Here is a 17,396-nt window from a genome sequence, read left to right on the forward strand (position 1 = left end):
AGTCCTGCCGAAATAAAAATATAAAAAAGAAAAACAGGCAAAAATTCAGAGAACAATTTTTTTCTTTGTGACGGAAGTTTCCTTTTAAAGGGGCGACAGGGCAGGATCGGAGAAAGTTTCGGCTATCGATCACAGCGACCCTCCTGGCTAGAAGTAGATTTATGATGAAATTCAGGAAAGGGTTAATGGCCCTTATGACTGGAAATGATATAAACGAGAGGTTGGTCTCGGACTTCTGCGCAGCATGGCTCATACACGACTGGTGAATGCAACGGGCGTAGACGCAAAGCCGGAAAATATACGATAGTAAAAGATACCGCTCTATTTGCAGGATCGGGGTCAAGCTGTCCTGTGTACGGCAAGAGGGAAGAAGATCGATGCGAGTAATGATCGAACCTCCTGCTACTCCGACAACTACTCCCGGTCATTGATAGCCCGTGACTCCGGCCCACTGTATCCGGCAGCGTAAAGATCTTTAATCCATCGGTCATCGATCACATAACTTGTAATTGCTCACATATTGGATTCAGGTTTTTGCGGTAAGTAATGCACACCCCTCCTGGGTGACCTCTAAGTTCCTCTCCTGCATAATTGAAGAGTGGAAGAGGAATCTCGGAGGTGCGTGGTGTCAATTTGTGAGCGCCGATGTAATCCCTTCCAACTAAGACATTTCTATATTTAACCTTTGCGTTGCATCGATGCGGCTGGGAGCGGAGAGGATGCAGACCCTGCAGCGGGCGGCCGGCACCTCAATGTCTGATGCCTCAGTAGCATGGATTGTAGCACGCAGTCACCATATATTCATTTCTTACTTCCAATCTTCATCCACGCAGTTAATCTTTAACTTGTGAACTCACGGGTAGCATCACATTCAATTTTCTCTTCCAAAATACCTTCGAGTTTTCCAACATTTCCCAGTTAAAATCGACATAAAACGTTGAGCAACTTTGCTTTACTGATTTTCAGTTCTATGATATTTTCTTCTCCATTCACTTCTAAAGCTGCCATCTGCTGATTTCCTGTTACCAGTGAGCAATGCATTGTGGGAGTTCAGATGAAAATGACAATTACAAGTTACACAGCTAGGTCACATGTCTGACAGAGGCGGAGCTGCACTTCTCTGGGAAGTAGCTTTGAATGTGAATGGAGAGAGAAGAAAGAAAATCAAAATTGGCAGATAAGTGAAGTATGCAAAATGTTACTCAACTTTAGGCTATGTTCACACGCTTAACAAAAACCGGCTGTAAATACGGAGCCGTTTTTTAAGCAAATTGCGTTTTTTACAGCCGTTTTTGGAGCGGTTTTTCTACTGACCCAATGAAAAACGGCTCCAAAAATAGCTCAAGAAGTGACATGCGTTTCTTTTTTACGGGGCATTTTTTTACACGTCGTTTTTAAAAACGGGCGCGTAAAAAATACCTCGTGGGAATGGAACGCCGTTTTTCCCATTGAAATAAATGGGCAGATGTTTGGAGGTGTTCAGCCCCCGTATTTTATGGCCCTAAAAACGGCGGAAAATAGGCCGTGTGAACATACCCTCATAGTTAATTTCTGTACTGCTGGCAGCGCTCCTGTTCCGCTGTGGTGTCGGCGGTCCGTGCCCAACAGAATCCTGCCTACCCGGCGGGCTCATACACTGATGTGCCTCTGCTTACTGTCGCTGCCGCTCTGTTCTGCACAAGTCTCCTAGGGGGTGCGCCCTTGCAATCTCTTAAAGGGCCAGCGCGCACATTCACAATCATCCCCAGCTAATCCTTGATGCTCAGTGTTTATTTAAGGCAGCTTCACTGGTGACCTGATGCCTGAGCAACTTTAGTGCAACTTAGTTTGTTCCTGTGAAGGTTCCTATCCATATCCTGCTACCAGTCTGTAACCTGTATCCTGCTGCTAGTCTGTATCCTAGTACCTGATACGAGCCTGCTGCGAGCTTCAAGACCCGCTATCTGCTATGAACTGTGACCTCAGATCTATACCTGCCTGCCACGGTTTCAGGTCAGTGCCCGTACCCTCGGTGTCCTTCACCATTGTCTGCTGGGCAAGCGGCTACTCATACAAGGACCACCTCAAGAGCTAGCGATCTGGTAGCCTCCCCGCAGTGAAGTCCAGATCCCTGTACGGGGGTTAAAGAGTGAATACTGGGGAGGCTGCTTAGACAACGCCCATAGAGGTGGCCCAAAGTCAACCGGTTGAGAAGCACAGAAGGTCCACGACCCGCTGGTCATTACAGTTTCAAGCTCTGCTAAACATTGAATGACACGGTACACCGCCAGGCTGTAAGGAAACTCCGTCATGCAGGTGTTTCTGCTACGACACCTGCAGCGGCCCAAGATGATGGTATTGCAGAACTGCCATTGACACATGGAAGGCAAAAACCCAGAAACACAACGCTAAGCATGTTACCACTTCATGGCGGTCTTTATTATTCTGTGCTCTCTAGACGTCTCTGCCCTATTATTGCCTGATCGGCTGTAACGTTTTTTACTAATCGGATTCCCAAGCCTAAGAGCATTTCTGTGTTTTATAACCTCTTTTCTAGCTTTCTGCCCTCATCTCAGCCATCGTATATGTCCAAATGGGACCAAGATCTTGTCTCACATTTCTCCTCTCAACAATGGGTTAAGAGGGTGTCCAGGAGCTGGTGTGTGTCCCGTAAAATACTATACCCAGTGCCACTTGCTAGAATGTCTCTGGTTTCCTCTGATTTATGTTAAGGTTGTGGCGCTGGGGGTACTTCTTACCTGCACGCTTGATGAGAGTGCCCTTCTATACACTCCTTCTGGACTGATGTTGGCATTTTATACCTCTCCTATTCCTGGCCTTCTGCTTTCTAGGAATGGATCTAATTCCCTGGCATGGCCGATTCATTCTTTCCCATATTATATAGGTAGCGAGACTTATGACGTATTCGTGTGATTTGAGGACTACGCTGTGATATCTTGTATTGTATACTTTATATCAATGAGACGTGCCAGTCTTTTGTACGTGTTTTTTCTTTTCAATGTTTCTTTGTGGGGAACTCCAGTCCGGGTCATGTGATGGGACACACAGGTGCTGAAACCGGAATAACCCCGTAGGTAATATTTGGTTGCACCTTGATCTCTGCATTATAAACCTGAGTATGAGCCAATGAAGTGGGGGTGGGGGGTTTGGAATGGGATACACAGCTTGGCTGCAGTCAAACCGTAGGTCTTTGGGTGTGCTCAAGGGCTCATTCAGACGAGTGTTTAAGTAGCGGTGTGACGGCCGTCACACGGACTCATGTACTTCAATGGGGCCGTTCACACGACCGTGGTTTCAACGGAGTGTGTGAAGGGTCCGTGATAAAATAGGACATAACCTATTTTTTGGGCAGTTTTTCACGTCCGAGGTTGGATACGTTCGTCTGAATGTAGCCTTAAAAGGGAAAGGGCTTGTCCACACGTAACAGAATTTCTGCAGCAAATACGCACCATTTCCTGCTTTTTTTTTTACCACAGAAAATGTTGCAGATTTTGCTGGGTTTTTCTCAATGTTGGGAGATGGTAACGTTCAGTCCACTTTCCGCAGCAGGAATTGACATATCAAAAATATGCACCGCAGGTTAATTTCTGGTCGGAAAATGTACACAGCGCGTGGATGAGATTTGTTAAATCTCTCCCACTTTGCTGCTACTACTGTATTCTGCTGCGGATTTTCCGTCTGCAATTCCGCTACGTGTGGACGAGCCCAAACTCCGGTGAAGGTTCAGTTGATACAGTAATTATTCTGTGGGCTCTCTAACATATAATATATATATTGCACAGCCCAAATATGATCAGCCAACAGATTTGAGATGTTGCATTGGGCTTATGGATCACTAAAGCACCACACTTTTTTCAATTTGTCCCTGGAGTGCTGCCCGATTTCAGATACATTTGTTTGGGTTTGTGGTCGTGATCCTGAACACAGTGCAGGGAGCCGGGCTCCTAGCATCAGTTATGTACGACGCTAGGAGTCCCTGCCTCTCCGTGGAATTACTGTCCCGTACTGAAAACATGATTACAGTTTTTCACTTCCGAGTTGCCCCATTGCAGGTCCTGTTTTCATGGATCTCCATATACTTGAGCCTATCGAGGGATTCCACGAAAACAGAACAAAATAGGACATGTTCTATTTTTCAACAGACCCTTCACACAGTCAGTTAAAACAACGCTGTGTGAAGGCCCCCATTGAAATACATGGTTCCGTGTGACGGCCGTTGTTTTAACGGCCGTCACACAGACGTATACCACAGTGGTCTGAATTTGTGAAATAGGTGTGAATCTCTGGTCTAGCATCGCCCCCTGCTGTCCAGACATCAGATTGCAGACTCTTAGAAACAAGCTGAACAAGTAACAAATAAATTTATGGACACGCGAATTCAAGACGCCAAGAATTATTTCAGAACAGTCTGGCTATAGACACGAATACTGGAGCAATGACTATTATCACTGCTTAATAAACAGTAATGATGATGTAAAAGCACGGCTCATTCACCACCGTAGCACAATGGAATAGACTGTTAAGCTGGGCTTTATGAATTCCAAATTAAAGGGGTATCGAACCTAATGTCTATGGTTATTTACATGTGCTATGCAGCTAGATGCAATCTACTGCTCCCTGTTATCAGTCATTTCAAGCTGGCCATCAGAAGAGCTACTTTGGCCGATAGCAGTGCAAGCATAGATAGTCAAATGAGCAAAGCGAAAATAAAAATCTCCCAACCGTTCCATAAACGTCATGTTACAACCGACTACTAAAAGGAGCAAATCCAACACAACAGATGCTGCAGCCACCAGTAGAGGGAGATGTCTATACATTGATACAGAATAACAAAGCATGCAGTAAGCTCCCTCTAGTGGTGGCTGCACGGAGCAACAATTTGATCCCGTTATTCTACACAGTCGAGTAACATTATTATGACCACCTCCTACTTTTGACATCTGTGGTGACAGTGTATCGTGGGTGCACAAATGGCACCATTGGGAATAACCGACGTGGAAACTGCGGAGCACCACGCGCCATCGATATGAAAGGTGAACGTTGGCTACGAAGGTGCGCGAGGGCCGATCATCACGCTACAGTGGAGCAGCTCACTGTGAAAATCAACCAGGGGCCGACCAGACGTGTGTCTAATACAACAGCAAACCCGACTGCATATGGGGCTCCGGAGCCGACGGATGGTCACTGCTCCTGTGTAACAAAGGGGCATCAGAAAAAAAAAAGACTTCAATTTGCACAACAGTATCGGAATTGGATCACAAATGATTGGTAAATTGTTGTCTTCTCCGATGAGTCACGTTCTCTGCTTCATGGAACGGATGGACGTTGGCGCGTCAGGCGAGAAACATCAGAGAACAAACACCCGGTAACCATTGCTGGAAGAACACGAGCCGGTGGCGGCAGCGTTATGGTCAGGGGATGTTTTCATGGCATTCTCTGGGCCACTTATCCACGTGGAAGGCTCTGTTTGTCTTCCCTGGGGCAGATGGAATCTTCCAGCAAGACAATGCGACATGTCACACGGCTAGAAATGTCCAGCAGTGGTTGTAAGAGCCCGACCAAGACCTCCAAGTACTTCCCTGGCCCCCTAATTCGCCAGACCTGATCCCAATTGAATATTTGTGGAACCTCGATCGTCTTGTTTGCTCTATGGATCCTCCCCCGCGCACCCTCCAGCAAATGTGGGATGTTCTGCAGTCAGCACGGCGCCAGATACCGGAGATCACGACCAGCACCTTATTGAGTCACCCCAGCCCATCTACTGCTGTCCGTGCTGCACGCGGCGGGTACTCTGGATATTATCTGCTGGTGGTCATAATAATGGGACTCCGCTGTGTAGGGGAATTGTCGCTCTTAAAAACCAGATTGGTGCTCTAGGCTTTAACATATTATAGAATTACCTTCCTGAATTTTTCCATCTGCTTGTATAAATCGGGGTCCAGTTCTTGAGAGACGTCTTTCATCCATAGTAGCACCCCACGATATTCAGTTCTGGCCTGCTCCATCCTATTAACGGTCAGCCAGCAGTCAGAGATTGCTCGGAAGCGAAAAGTCTCCACCTCTTGATAAAGCCGAGATAAAGGACTTCTCAGAGCCATCCTGAAAGAGTTCAGAAATGCATCAGATGCTTGTCAATGTATATAGTGGAGGCTTCTATACCATATACCATCGTGCATTCAGAATAGCCACGTCTGCAACTGTCCACATTGCCAAGGGGATAAAAGGAGAACTCCGGCCATTCAGGCCTCCTAACAAAATGCAAGTGCAGAGAGTGGAAGCCACGATTCTCTTTAGAAGATCCGTCCCCTTTTGAGTCTAATTTTTATAGCTTTATTGCATGAAGCAGCTTCGTAAATAGCCTTGATTAAAAATAACCTACCGTTTTATGTCTACAGCAAAATCTGTGTGTAGTTTTATCCTGCAGTCATGTGTTATTCTCTTCCAACTCGGGGGTGCACATCCGGGGGGGGGGGGGGGGGGGTCCAGTTGCCTCGAGACCCCCATGTGACCAGGGCGGAGTTAGATACTCACATACAATTGACAGAAACCATCAGTTCCCTTCCCACCATTCGGCGCTTTTTTTGTGATGCAGGTAGCGCAATGACGTCATCGCACCGCCTGCGTCATTTAGGGACAGGCGATTGTGCTTTTTGTGGCGTGGGTCACAATCTACAGGGGGCAGTGTGTGTGGCACTATCTACACGGGGCACTGCGACTATCTACAGGGAGGACTGTATTCGGCACTATGTATCGGGGGCACTGTGGCATGATCTACAGGGGGCACCGAGCGCGGCACTATCTCTGTTGCTTTTTCTGTGTGGTCAGCACATATCCACTAGCCTAGCCTTTAATATTATAGTTTAGTATATAAAGAGCTAGGCTGGTCAATAAGTGTAGACCAATACTTGTGACGTAAAAACCAGAGGGTAGCGGGAGCGCGGCAAAAGTAACGTGGTTTAAAAAGCATGCGTTTGGAAACCTCCTTTTAAACATCCTGCGTGTGCCCCTGAAACTGCTTCCTCCTATTGTCTCCAGGTTAATAAGAAGAGGAGGCCGAAGGAGTGACGGAAATAGGTTTCATTAATCAGAAATTTATTGCAATGATATTGTTATTTCACTAGAGAAGCGGTCACCGGGGTTAACACTAAAAGCTTTGGACAGGGGTAAACCATAAAAATGTATCAACTTTATTGAAATGCGTTTCAGTGTTTGGTGTGACTTACTTGACACTGTGATCCACGGAAAAACAAGGGTTCCCTGATCTAACGTGTCGCTCAGAGGATCCCGAATGGTGGACCCCTGTCCCCTGTTGACTCCCTAATAGGGGATTTCAGAATGGGTCGTCTTCAGGGCCGGCGTTAGTGGGGGCAAACTGGGCAATTACCCAGGGCCCCCATCCTCTCGGGGCCCCCAGCCGACTATAGCAGCTGCTACGGGGCCCACGCCGTCCGGCCAATAACATTTATGGGCCAGGCAGCACATGCCCCCTCATGCTCGGTGGCATCGGGGGAGGGGGAGAGGCAGTGCTAGCTACTGCCACATTCAATTGTATCTGCGTCCTGCAGCCTATAAGAATCCATGCGCAGACTGGCGTGATGATGTCACTGGAATGGTGCTAGGTAAGTAAAAAAAAAATATATTTGGTTGCCACTATCTACTAGACTGGGGGCTGTAGGTGGCACTATCTACAACAGGGGGTGTTGCGTGTCGCTATCTACAAGAGGGAGGGATGTGTGTGTCGCTATTTAAAAGAGGGGGGCTCTGTGTGGCATCATCTACAACAGGGGGTGTTGTGTGTTGCCATCTACAAGTGGGGGGGCTGTGTGTGGCACTATCTACAAGGGGTTGTGTGTGGCGCTATCTAAAAAAAGCGGGGCGGTGTGTATCTAAAAGAGCGGGGGCTGTGTGTGGCACGATCTTCAAGGGGCCACTTTTATTGTGTCGAGCACTGAGGGATCATTATTACCATCTTGAGCACTGTGCATTACGAGTTTATATACAGGAAGGGGTACAGGTGTGGAGGACACTGGAGAAGCGAGAATACAAAATGTCTGTGTGTCGTCAAAGTGGTCTGGACCGGATGTGGAAAAAAAAGGGAAAGTGAACGACTCTAATCGGAGAAAACATCACCTGTGAGTCACTAGATATAAATGTGCTGTAATCACTTATATAATCTGCAGAGATCCTGTGTATAACTGGTATCTACTACTATATGGCCACTATATGGTGGTAATATTGGTCTTTGTATAGTGGTTTTTATTCAGTAACAGTATGAGGGTATTATTCAGTCACTATGTGGTTATGGTGTAGAGGTATTATTCAGTAACAGTATGGGGGTATTATTCAGTATCAGTATGGGGGTATTAGTCAGTCACTATGTGGTTATGGTGTAGAGGTATTATTCAGTAACAGTATAGGGGTATTATTCAGTAACAGTATGGGGGTATTATTCAGTCACTATGTGGTTATGGTGTAGAGGTATTATTCAGTAACAGTATAGGGGTATTATTCAGTAACAGTATGGGGGTATTATTCAGTCACTATGTGGTTATGGTGTGGTGGTATTATGCAGTAACAGTATGGGGGTATTATTCAGGCACTATGTGGTTATGGTGTAGAGGTATTATTCAGTAACAGTATGGGGGTATTATTCAGTCACTATGTGGTTATGGTGTGGCGGTATTATTCAGTAACAGTATGGGGGTATTATTCAGGCACTATGTGGTTATGGTGTGGTGGTATTATGCAGTAACAGTATGGGGGTATTATTCAGTCACTATGTGGTTATGGTGTGGCGGTATTATTCAGTAACAGTATGGTGGTATTATTCAGTCACTATGTGGTTATGGTGTGGTGGTATTATTCAGTAACAGTATGATAATATTATTCAGTCACTATGTGGTTATGGTGTGGTGGTATTATTCAGTATCAGTATGAGGGTATTATTCAGTCACTATGTGGTTATGGTGTGGCGGTATTATTCAGTAACAGTATGGGGTATTATTCAGTCACTATGTGGTTATGGTGTGGCAGTATTATGCAGTAACAGTATGAGGGTATTATTCAGTCACTATGTGGTTATGGTGTGGTGGTATTATTCAGTAACAGTATAGGGGTATTATTCAGGCACTATGTGGTTATGGTGTGGTGGTATTATTCAGTAACAGTATGGGGGTATTAGTCAGTCACTATGTGGTTATGGTGTGGTGGTATTATTCAGTAACAGTATGGGGGTATTAATCAGTCACTATGTGGTTATGGTGTGGAGGTATTATTCAGTAACAGTATGGGGTATTAGTCAGTCACTATGTGGTTATGGTGTGGTGGTATTATTCAGTAACAGTATGGGGGTATTATTCAGTCACTATGTGGTTATGGTGTGGAGGTATTATTCAGTAACAGTATGGGGTATTATTCAGTCACTATGTGGTTATGGTGTGGCGGTATTATTCAGTAACAGTATGGGGGTATTATTCAGTCACTATGTGTTTATGGTGTGGTGGTATTATTCAGTAACAGTATGAGGGTATTAATCAGTCACTATGTGGTTATGGTGTGGAGGTATTATTCAGTAACAGTATGGGGTATTAGTCAGTCACTATGTGGTTATGGTGTGGTGGTATTATTCAGTAACAGTATGGGGGTATTATTCAGTCACTATGTGGTTATGGTGTGGCGGTATTATTCAGTAACAGTATGGGGGTATTATTCAGTCACTATGTGGTTATGGTGTGGTGGTATTATTCAGTAACAGTATGGGGTATTATTCAGTCACTATGTGGTTATATTATTCAGTAACAGTATAGGGGTATTATTCAGTCACTATGTGGTTATGGTGTGGCGGTATTATTCAGTAACAGTATGGGGTTATTATTGAACCACTATGTGGTTATGGTGTGGCGGTATTATTCAGTAACATTATGGGGGTATTATTCAGTCACTATAAGGCTATGGTGTGGTGGCATTATTCAGTAACCGTATGGGGGTATTATTCAGTCACTATGTGGTTATGGTGTGGCGGTATTATTCAGTAACAGTATGGGGGTATTATTCAGTCACTATGTGGTTATAGTGTGGTGGTATTATGCAGTAACAGTATGGGGGTATTATTCAGTCACTATGTGGTTATGGTGTGGTGGTATTATTCAGTAACAGTATAGGAGTATTATTCAGTAACAGTAGAGGAGTATTATTCAGTCACTATGAGGTTATGGTGTGGTGGTATTATTCAGTAACAGTATAGGAGTATTATTCAGTAACAGTAGAGGAGTATTATTCAGTCACTATGTGGTTATGGTGTAGAGGTATTATTCAGTAACAGTATGGGGGTATTATTCAGTATCAGTATGGGGGTATTTTTCAGTCACTATGTGGTTATAGTGTGGTGGTATTATTCAGTAACAGTATGGGGGTATTATTCAGTCACTATGTGGTTATGGTGTGGGGGTATTATTCAGTATCAGTATGAGGGTATTATTCAGTCACTATGTGGTTATGGTGTGGAGGTATTATTCAGTAACAGTATGAGGGTATTATTCAGTCACTATGTGGTTATGGTGTGGGGGTATTATTCAGTAACAGTATGGGGGTATTATTCAGTCACTATGTGGTTATGGTGTGGCGGTATTATTCAGTAACAGTATGGGGTATTATTCAGTCACTATGTGGTTATGGTGTGGAGGTATTATTCAGTAACAGTATGGTGGTATTATTCAGTCACTATGTGGTTATGGTGTAGAGGTATTATTCAGTAACAGTATATGGGTATTATTCAGGCACTATGTGGTTATGGTGTAGAGGTATTATTCAGTAACAGTATGGGGGTATTATTCAGTCACTATGTGGTTATGGTGTGGTGGTATTATTCAGTAACAGTATGGGGGTATTATTCAGTCACTATGTGGTTATGGTGTGGAGGTATTATTCAGTAATAGTATGAGGGTATTAATCAGTCACTATGTGGTTATGGTGTGGTGGTATTATTCAGTAACAGTATGGGGTATTATTCAGTCACTATGTGGTTATGGTGTAGAGGTATTATTCAGTAACAGTATGGGGGTATTAGTCAGTCACTATGTGGTTATGGTGTGGTGGTATTATTCAGTAACAGTATGGGGGTATTATTCAGTCACTATGTGGTTATGGTGTGGAGGTATTATTCAGTAACAGTATGGTGTATTATTCAGTCACTATGTGGTTATGGTGTGGTGGTATTATTCAGTAACAGTATAGGGGTATTATTCAGTCACTATGTGGTTATGGTGTAGAGGTATTATTCAGTAACAGTATGGGGTTATTATTCAACCACTATGTGGTTATGGTGTGGGGGTATTATTCAGTAACAGCATGGGGGTATTATTCAGTCACTATGTGGTTATGGTGTGGTGGTATTATTCAGTAACATTATGGGGGTATTATTCAGTAACAGTATGGGGGTATTATTCAGTCACTATGTGGTTATGGTGTGGAGGTATTATTCAGTAACAGTATGGGGGTATTATTCAGTCACTATGTGGTTATGGTGTGGAGGTATTATTCAGTAACAGTATGGTGTATTATTCAGTCACTATGTGGTTATGGTGTGGTGGTATTATTCAGTAACAGTATGGGGATATTATTCAGTCACTATGTGGTTATGGTGTGGAGGTATTATTCAGTAACAGCATGGGGGTATTATTCAGTCACTATGTGGTTATGGTGTGGTGGTATTATTCAGTAACATTATGGGGGTATTATTCAGTAACAGTATGGGGGTATTATTCAGTCACTATGTGGTTATGGTGTGGTGGTATTATTCAGTAACATTATGGGGGTATTATTCAGTAACAGTATGGGGATATTATTCAGTCACTATGTGGTTATGGTGTGGTGGTATTATTCAGTAACAGTATGGGGGTATTATTCAGTCACTATGTGGTTATGGTGTGGTGGTATTATTCAGTAACAGTATGGGGTATTATTCAGTCACTATGTGGTTATGGTGTAGAGGTATTATTCAGTAACAGTATGGGGTATTATTCAGTCATTATGTGCTTATGGTGTGGTGGTATTATTCAGTAACATTATGGGGGTATTATTCAGTAACAGTATGGGGGTATTATTCAGTCACTATGAGGTTATGGTGCGGTGGTATTATTCAGTAACAGTATGGGATTATTATTCAGTGACTATGTGGTTATGGTGTAGAGGTATTATTCAGTAACAGTATGGGGTATTATTCAGTCATTATGTGCTTATGGTGTGGTGGTATTATTCAGTAACAGTATGGGGGTATTATTCAGTCACTATGTGGTTATGGTGTGGTGGTATTATTCAGTAACAGTATGGGGGTATTAATCAGTCACTATGTGGTTATGGTGTGGAGGTATTATTCAGTAACAGTATGGGGTATTATTCAGTCACTATGTGGTTATGGTGTGGCGGTATTATTCAGTAACAGTATGGGGGTATTATTCAGTCACTATGTGGTTATGGTGTGGTGGTATTATTCAGTAACAGTATGGTGGTATTATTCAGTCACTATGTGGTTATGGTGTAGAGGTATTATTCAGTAACAGTATGGTGGTATTATTCAGTCACTATGTGGTTATGGCGTGGTGGTATTATTCAGTAGCAGTATAGGAGTATTATTCAGTCACTATGTGGTTATGGTGTAGAGGTATTATTCAGTAACAGTATGGGGGTATTATTCAGTCACTATGTGGTTATGGTGTGGGGGTATTATTCAGTAACAGTATGGGGGTATTATTCAGTCACTATGTGGTTATGGTGTGGCGGTATTATTCAGTAACAGTATGGTGGTATTATTCAGTCACTATGTGGTTATGGTGTGGTGGTATTATTCAGTAACAGTATGGGGGTATTATTCAGTCACTATGTGGTTATGGTGTGGCGGTATTATTCAGTAACAGTATGGTGGTATTATTCAGTCACTATGTGGTTATGGTGTGGTGGTATTATTCAGTAACAGTATGGGGGTATTATTCAGTCACTATGTGGTTATGGTGTGGCGGTATTATTCAGTAACAGTATGGTGGTATTATTCAGTCACTATGTGGTTATGGTGTAGAGGTATTATTCAGTAACAGTATGGGGGTATTATTCAGTCACTATGTGGTTATGGTGTGGTGGTATTATTCAGTAACAGTATGGGGGTATTATTCAGTAACAGTATGGGTGAATTATTCAGTCACTATGTGGTTATGATGTGGTGGTATTATTCAGTAACAGTATAGGAGTATTATTCAGTCACTATGTGGTTATGGTGTAGAGGTATTATTTAGTAACAGTATGGGGGTATTATTCAGTCACTATGTGGTTATGGTGTGGTGGTATTATTCAGTAACAGTATGGGGGTATTATTCAGTCACTATGTGGTTATGGTGTGGCGGTATTATTCAGTAACAGTATAGGAGTATTACTCAGTCACTATGTGGTTATGGTGTAGAGGTATTATTCAGTAACAGTATGGGGGTATTATTCAGTCACTATGTGGTTATGGTGTGGTGGTATTATTTAGTAACAGTATAGGAGTATTATTCAGTCACTATGTGGTTATGGTGTAGAGGTATTATTCAGTAACAGTATGGGGGTATTATTCAGTCACTATGTGGTTATGGTGTGGTGGTATTATTCAGTAACAGTATGGGGGTATTATTCAGTCACTATGTGGTTATGGTGTAGAGGTATTATTCAGTAACAGTATAGGGGTATTATTCAGTCACTATGTGGTTATGGTGTAGAGGTATTATTCAGTAACAGTATGGGGGTATTATTCAGTCACTATGTGGTTATAGTGTGGTGGTATTATTCAGTAACAGTATGGGGGTATTATTCAGTCACTATGTGGTTATGGTGTGGAGGTATTATTCAGTATCAGTATGGGGGTATTATTCAGTCACTATGTGGTTATGGTGTGGCGGTATTATTCAGTAACAGTATAGGAGTATTATTCAGTCACTATGTGGTTATGGTGTAGAGGTATTATTCAGTAACAGTATGGGGGTATTATTCAGTCACTATGTGGTTATGGTGTGGTGGTATTATTCAGTAACAGTATAGGAGTATTATTCAGTCACTATGTGGTTATGGTGTAGAGGTATTATTTAGTAACAGTATGGGGGTATTATTCAGTCACTATGTGGTTATGGTGTGGTGGTATTATTCAGTAACAGTATTATTCAGTCACTATGTGGTTATGGTGTAGAGGTATTATTCAGTAACAGTATAGGGGTATTATTCAGTCACTATGTGGTTATGGTGTAGAGGTATTATTCAGTAACAGTATGGGGGTATGTGGTTATAGTGTGGTGGTATTATTCAGTAACAGTATGGGGGTATTATTCAGTCACTATGTGGTTATGGTGTGGCGGTATTATTCAGTCACTATGTGGTTATGGTGTAGAGGTATTATTCAGTAACAGTATAGGGGTATTATTCAGTCACTATGTGGTTATGGTGTAGAGGTATTATTCAGTAACAGTATGGGGGTATTATTCAGTCACTATGTGGTTATGGTGTGGCGGTATTATTCAGTAACAGTATAGGAGTATTATTCAGTCACTATGTGGTTATGGTGTAGAGGTATTATTCAGTAACAGTATGGGGGTATTATTCAGTCACTATGTGGTTATGGTGTAGAGGTATTATTCAGTAACAGTATGGGGGTATTATTCAGTCACTATGTGGTTATGGTGTGGCGGTATTATTCAGTAACAGTATGGGTTATTATTCAGTCACTATGTGGTTATGGTGTGGCGGTATTATTCAGTAACAGTATGGTGGTATTATTCAGTCACTATGTGGTTATGATGTGGCGGTATTATTCAGTAACAGTATGGTGGTATTATTCAGTCACTATGTGGTTATGATGTGGTGGTATTATTCAGTAACAGTATGGGGTTATTATTCAGTCACTATGTGGTTATGGTGTAGAGGTATTATTCAGTAACAGTATGGGGGTATTATTCAGTCACTATGTGGTTATGGTGTAGAGGTATTATTCAGTAACAGTATGGGGGTATTATACAGTCACTATGTGGTTATGGTGTGGCAGTATTATGCAGTAACAGTATGGGGATATTATTCAGTCACTATGTGGTTATGGTGTGGTGGTATTATTCAGTAACAGTATGGGGATATTATTCAGTGACTATGTGGTTATGGTGTGGTGGTATTATTCAGTAACAGTATGGAGGTATTATTCAGTCACTATGTGGTTATGGTGTGGCGGTATTATTCAGTAACAGTATGGGGGTATTATTCAGTCACTATGTGGTTATGGTGTGGCGGTATTATTCAGTAACAGTATGGGGGTATTATTCAGTCGCTATGTGGTTATGGTGTGGCGGTATTATTCAGTAACAGTATGGGGGTATTATTCAGTCACTATGTGGTTATGGTGTGGCGGTATTATTCAGTAACAGTATGGGGGTATTATTCAGTCACTATGTGGTTATTATGGCGGTATTATTCAGTAACAGTATGGGGGTATTATTCAGTCACTATGTGGTTATGGTGTGGTGGTATTATTCAGTAACAGTATGGGGATATTATTCAGTCACTATGTGGTTATGGTGTGGCGGTATTATTCAGTAACAGTATGGGGGTATTATTCAGTCACTATGTGGTTATGGTGTGGCGGTATTATTCAGTAACAGTATGGGAGTATTGTTCAGTCATTATGTGGTTATGGTGTGGCAGTATCAGTAACAGTATGGGGGTATTATTCAGTAACAGTATGGGGGTATTATTCAGTAACAGTATGGGGGTATTATTCAGTAACAGTATGGGGTATTATTCAGTGACAATGTGGTTATGGTGTGGAGGTATTATTCAGTAACAGTATGGGAGTATTGTTCAGTCATTATGTGGTTATGGTGTATCAGTAACAGTATGGGGGTATTATTCAGTAACAGTATGGGGGTATTATTCAGTCACTATGTGGTTATGGTGTGGCAGTATCAGTAACAGCATGGGGGTATTATTCAGTCACTATGTGGCAGAATCAATAACAGTATGGGGGTATTATTTAATCTGGTATAGTGGTATGATACAACTGTATATGTATATAGATAATTTTTTTGTGTGAGGGGGGGGGGACGGGGACATATGCTTTGGGGCTTACGACACTCCTGGACGTGCTAGAAATCAGTGATGCAGTTCTCTGCACTCCGCCTTCTGAATTGACTGCATTATTGATACAATAATTCAGCATTTGGGGCCCCACTTAAACTTTGCCCTGGGCCACAATTTGTCTAAAACCGGCCCTGGTCATCTTAACCCAATGATCCCTTTATAAGCCCCTTACCTCTGTTGTGAAGAGAAGCAGAGCGCTTTTCCTGTGGCCTGCATAATTTTCCCAGCCCTGGTTTTATCCTGAGATCCCTGGGAACGCAGAAATTTCCCCAATTCGTTCTCCTCTTGGGATAAAACTATAGCAAAGAAAGGAGGAAAACAGACAAATGTATCCGCACCAGTGATCTGCAAGCCGTGGAGAAACTACAACTCTCAGCATGCTCTGACAGCTGCAGGTCAGAAGATAGTACTTAGATTGTAAACTAGTGTATTCCAAAGACTACAGTGTAAAAAACAAACAATTTCTAAATGCAAAATAAAAAGGTCTACTTAATTATGAGAAGACAAAACAGTGAGCGCCGGCTTATTTCATACATTTACATCAGTTCTAATAAAAGAACATAATGCCTTGATCAGACCATCGCTGTAAAGTGATAGTAAAGGCCAAGGTTAAATGTATAGCCATTAGGCCTCACTTCAGTCTTTTCCTTCAGGGTGCTAATAGTTTTCAGACAGCTAGCACCCTGACCCATTAATTTCAATGGGGCCATGCGCACTTCAGTTTTTTTGACGGTCCCGTTGCTCCGTTCCGACAAAAATAGAGCATGTCATACTTTGGTCCGAGATTCCGTGACCGTGAGGCCCATGCAAGTCAATGGGGCCGTCAAAAAAACTGAGGGGACACGGAAGGCATCAGTGTGCCGTCCGTGTATGACGGAGCCGTTGCATAGCAATGGCCGGGCCGGCAGAGGTACACATACAGACAGATACTGCACTAATCGGCAACCCCCTCTCTCTGTCAGCACTGATCGAGGGAAGAGGCTGCTGATCAGTGCTGTAACGCAGCGATATTAAGAAAAATAAGTTCATACGTACCCCGGCCGTTGTCTTGGTGACGCGTCCCTCTTCTGGAATCCAGTCCGACCTCCCCTGGATGACGCGGCAGTCCATGTGACCGCTGCAGCCTGTGATTGGCTGCAGCCGTCACATGGTCTGAAACGTCATCTCAGGAGGCCGGACTTGAGGAAGAAGCAGGCAAACAGGGAGTTCTGGGTAAGTAGTAACTTTTTTTTGGAGCAGGTTTTTTTTTAATGAATCAT

At 42.9% G+C, this 17,396-nt stretch overlaps 1 protein-coding gene across 5 annotated transcripts in view; it reads right to left on the reverse strand.

Annotated features, from left to right (window-relative positions):
• The window catches only part of ICA1 (islet cell autoantigen 1), an 81,422-nt gene that overhangs the window by 37,226 nt on the left and 26,800 nt on the right, over positions 1-17,396 (reverse strand). For all 5 annotated transcript variants that reach the window (XM_075827756.1, XM_075827752.1, XM_075827754.1 and 2 more), the window contains 2 exons: positions 16,310-16,433; positions 5,901-6,099 (listed from right to left, as the gene is read on the reverse strand). In XM_075827756.1, coding sequence (XP_075683871.1) covers positions 5,901-6,099; positions 16,310-16,433 — 323 coding nt within the window. The remainder of the gene's footprint in view (positions 1-5,900; positions 6,100-16,309; positions 16,434-17,396) is intronic.

The sequence above is a fragment of the Rhinoderma darwinii genome, chromosome 5 (genome assembly GCF_050947455.1).
Source record: "Rhinoderma darwinii isolate aRhiDar2 chromosome 5, aRhiDar2.hap1, whole genome shotgun sequence".
Taxonomy (NCBI): domain Eukaryota; kingdom Metazoa; phylum Chordata; class Amphibia; order Anura; family Rhinodermatidae; genus Rhinoderma; species Rhinoderma darwinii.